General features: G+C 47.6%; 1 protein-coding gene across 1 annotated transcript in view; it reads left to right on the forward strand.

Moving 5' to 3' along the window:
- The window catches only part of rnf25 (ring finger protein 25), an 11,174-nt gene that overhangs the window by 5,575 nt on the left and 4,215 nt on the right, over window positions 1–1,384 (forward strand). Inside the window, exons 4-8 of the mRNA XM_015382029.1 lie at window positions 170–250; window positions 336–407; window positions 540–686; window positions 759–848; window positions 933–1,070. Coding sequence (XP_015237515.1) covers window positions 170–250; window positions 336–407; window positions 540–686; window positions 759–848; window positions 933–1,070 — 528 coding nt within the window. The remainder of the gene's footprint in view (window positions 1–169; window positions 251–335; window positions 408–539; window positions 687–758; window positions 849–932; window positions 1,071–1,384) is intronic.

Below are 1,384 nucleotides of genomic sequence, written 5' to 3' on the forward strand. Positions count from 1 at the left end.
TGTCTGCCTCACGGACTAGTAGTTGGTTCCACAGGAGAGGAGCCTGAGAACTAAAAGATCTGCCTCCCATTCTACCCCCCCCCCATTCTCTAACAATTCACTCTGTAAAAAAGTCTCGTACCTTTATTCTGTGTTACAATAGAGATTAGATGTTAATCGTCTCTGATTCTTTCTGCTCAGCGTCCAGAAGTGTCTTCAGGCGGAGGCTCGGTCGTGGCTCGGATCTCCAGTGCTTTATCAGCTCATTGAGGTCCGGACATAAAAGCGCTGCAGTTGCTGATGGAGATGACCTGTTGTTCTTCAATTTACTCTTTTTTTTCTTTAAACCGCTACAGAAAGCTAAAGAAATCCTTACTGAAAGCAATATTCCTCATGGAAACTGTGTCATCTGCCTTTATGGGTTTAAGGTAAGGCTGTTTTGCAAAGGTTGTTTTTTTTTTTATTTGCAGTTTGGGTGGAAACTTCCAGAAGCATTCAGGGGAGTTCCAGCTTTTTTCATTGGTGACTGAAGTGAATTTGTTGATGTTTCTGCCTCTAAGGAAGGAGAGACCTTCACCAAGACAAGCTGCTACCACTACTTCCACTCGCACTGCCTCGGCCGCTACGTCAGGCACTCTGAGCGGGAGCTCCGCCAGAGGGAGAAGGAGCTGCAGGAGGATAAAACTAGAGAAACAAGCAGCTGCCAGGTCAGATATAAGCAGCTGGACAGTAAAAACCAAACGCTTTCCGTCCTACTCCTGCTAACCCTCCTCTGACAGGAGCTGACGGTGGTGTGCCCGGTCTGCAGAGAGCCCCTCGCGTACGACGTCAACCAGCTTTTATCGTCTCCGGCGCCGGAGCTGCCCGAGGTGAACCCAGCTACCATTAAAACCCGCCCGGATCGGCTCTGAACGCACGGGTCGGAAATCTGACGTCCGCTTTCTCTCTCTCAGCTTGATCAGGCGGCCATCGGCTCAGACTTTCAGAGGAAGTGGGCGGAGCTCCAGAAGCTTTTGGAGAAGCAGAGGTGTAACGGCGGCGTCATCGACCCTGAGGAGGAATCCAACCGCTTCCTGATCCACATCCAGGAGGTACGGAGGAATTCCATTTGCAAAATAATCGCACGTTAGAAAAACACTGCATTATATCTAACAAGTGTAACTAAATTTCTCCCTCCCGCACTCTAGGTGGCAGTAAAACACTGAAGCCGCTTTCCCACTGATAACCCCAGTTTTTTCAAAACCGGATTGACCCGTTAACAACACTTCTTCTGTAAATCATGTCACAGACTGTAACATGATTTACAGAGACAGTTTCAAGGCACAGAAACTGTCTCTCTCTCCAGTTCTTTTTCCTGAAAAGAGATCACTCGAGACAAACTCTTTAATAACATTTAAAAAAATAA

This window comes from Cyprinodon variegatus, unplaced genomic scaffold (genome assembly GCF_000732505.1).
Source record: "Cyprinodon variegatus isolate N-32 unplaced genomic scaffold, C_variegatus-1.0 Scaffold247, whole genome shotgun sequence".
NCBI classification, from domain to species: Eukaryota; Metazoa; Chordata; class Actinopteri; order Cyprinodontiformes; family Cyprinodontidae; genus Cyprinodon; species Cyprinodon variegatus.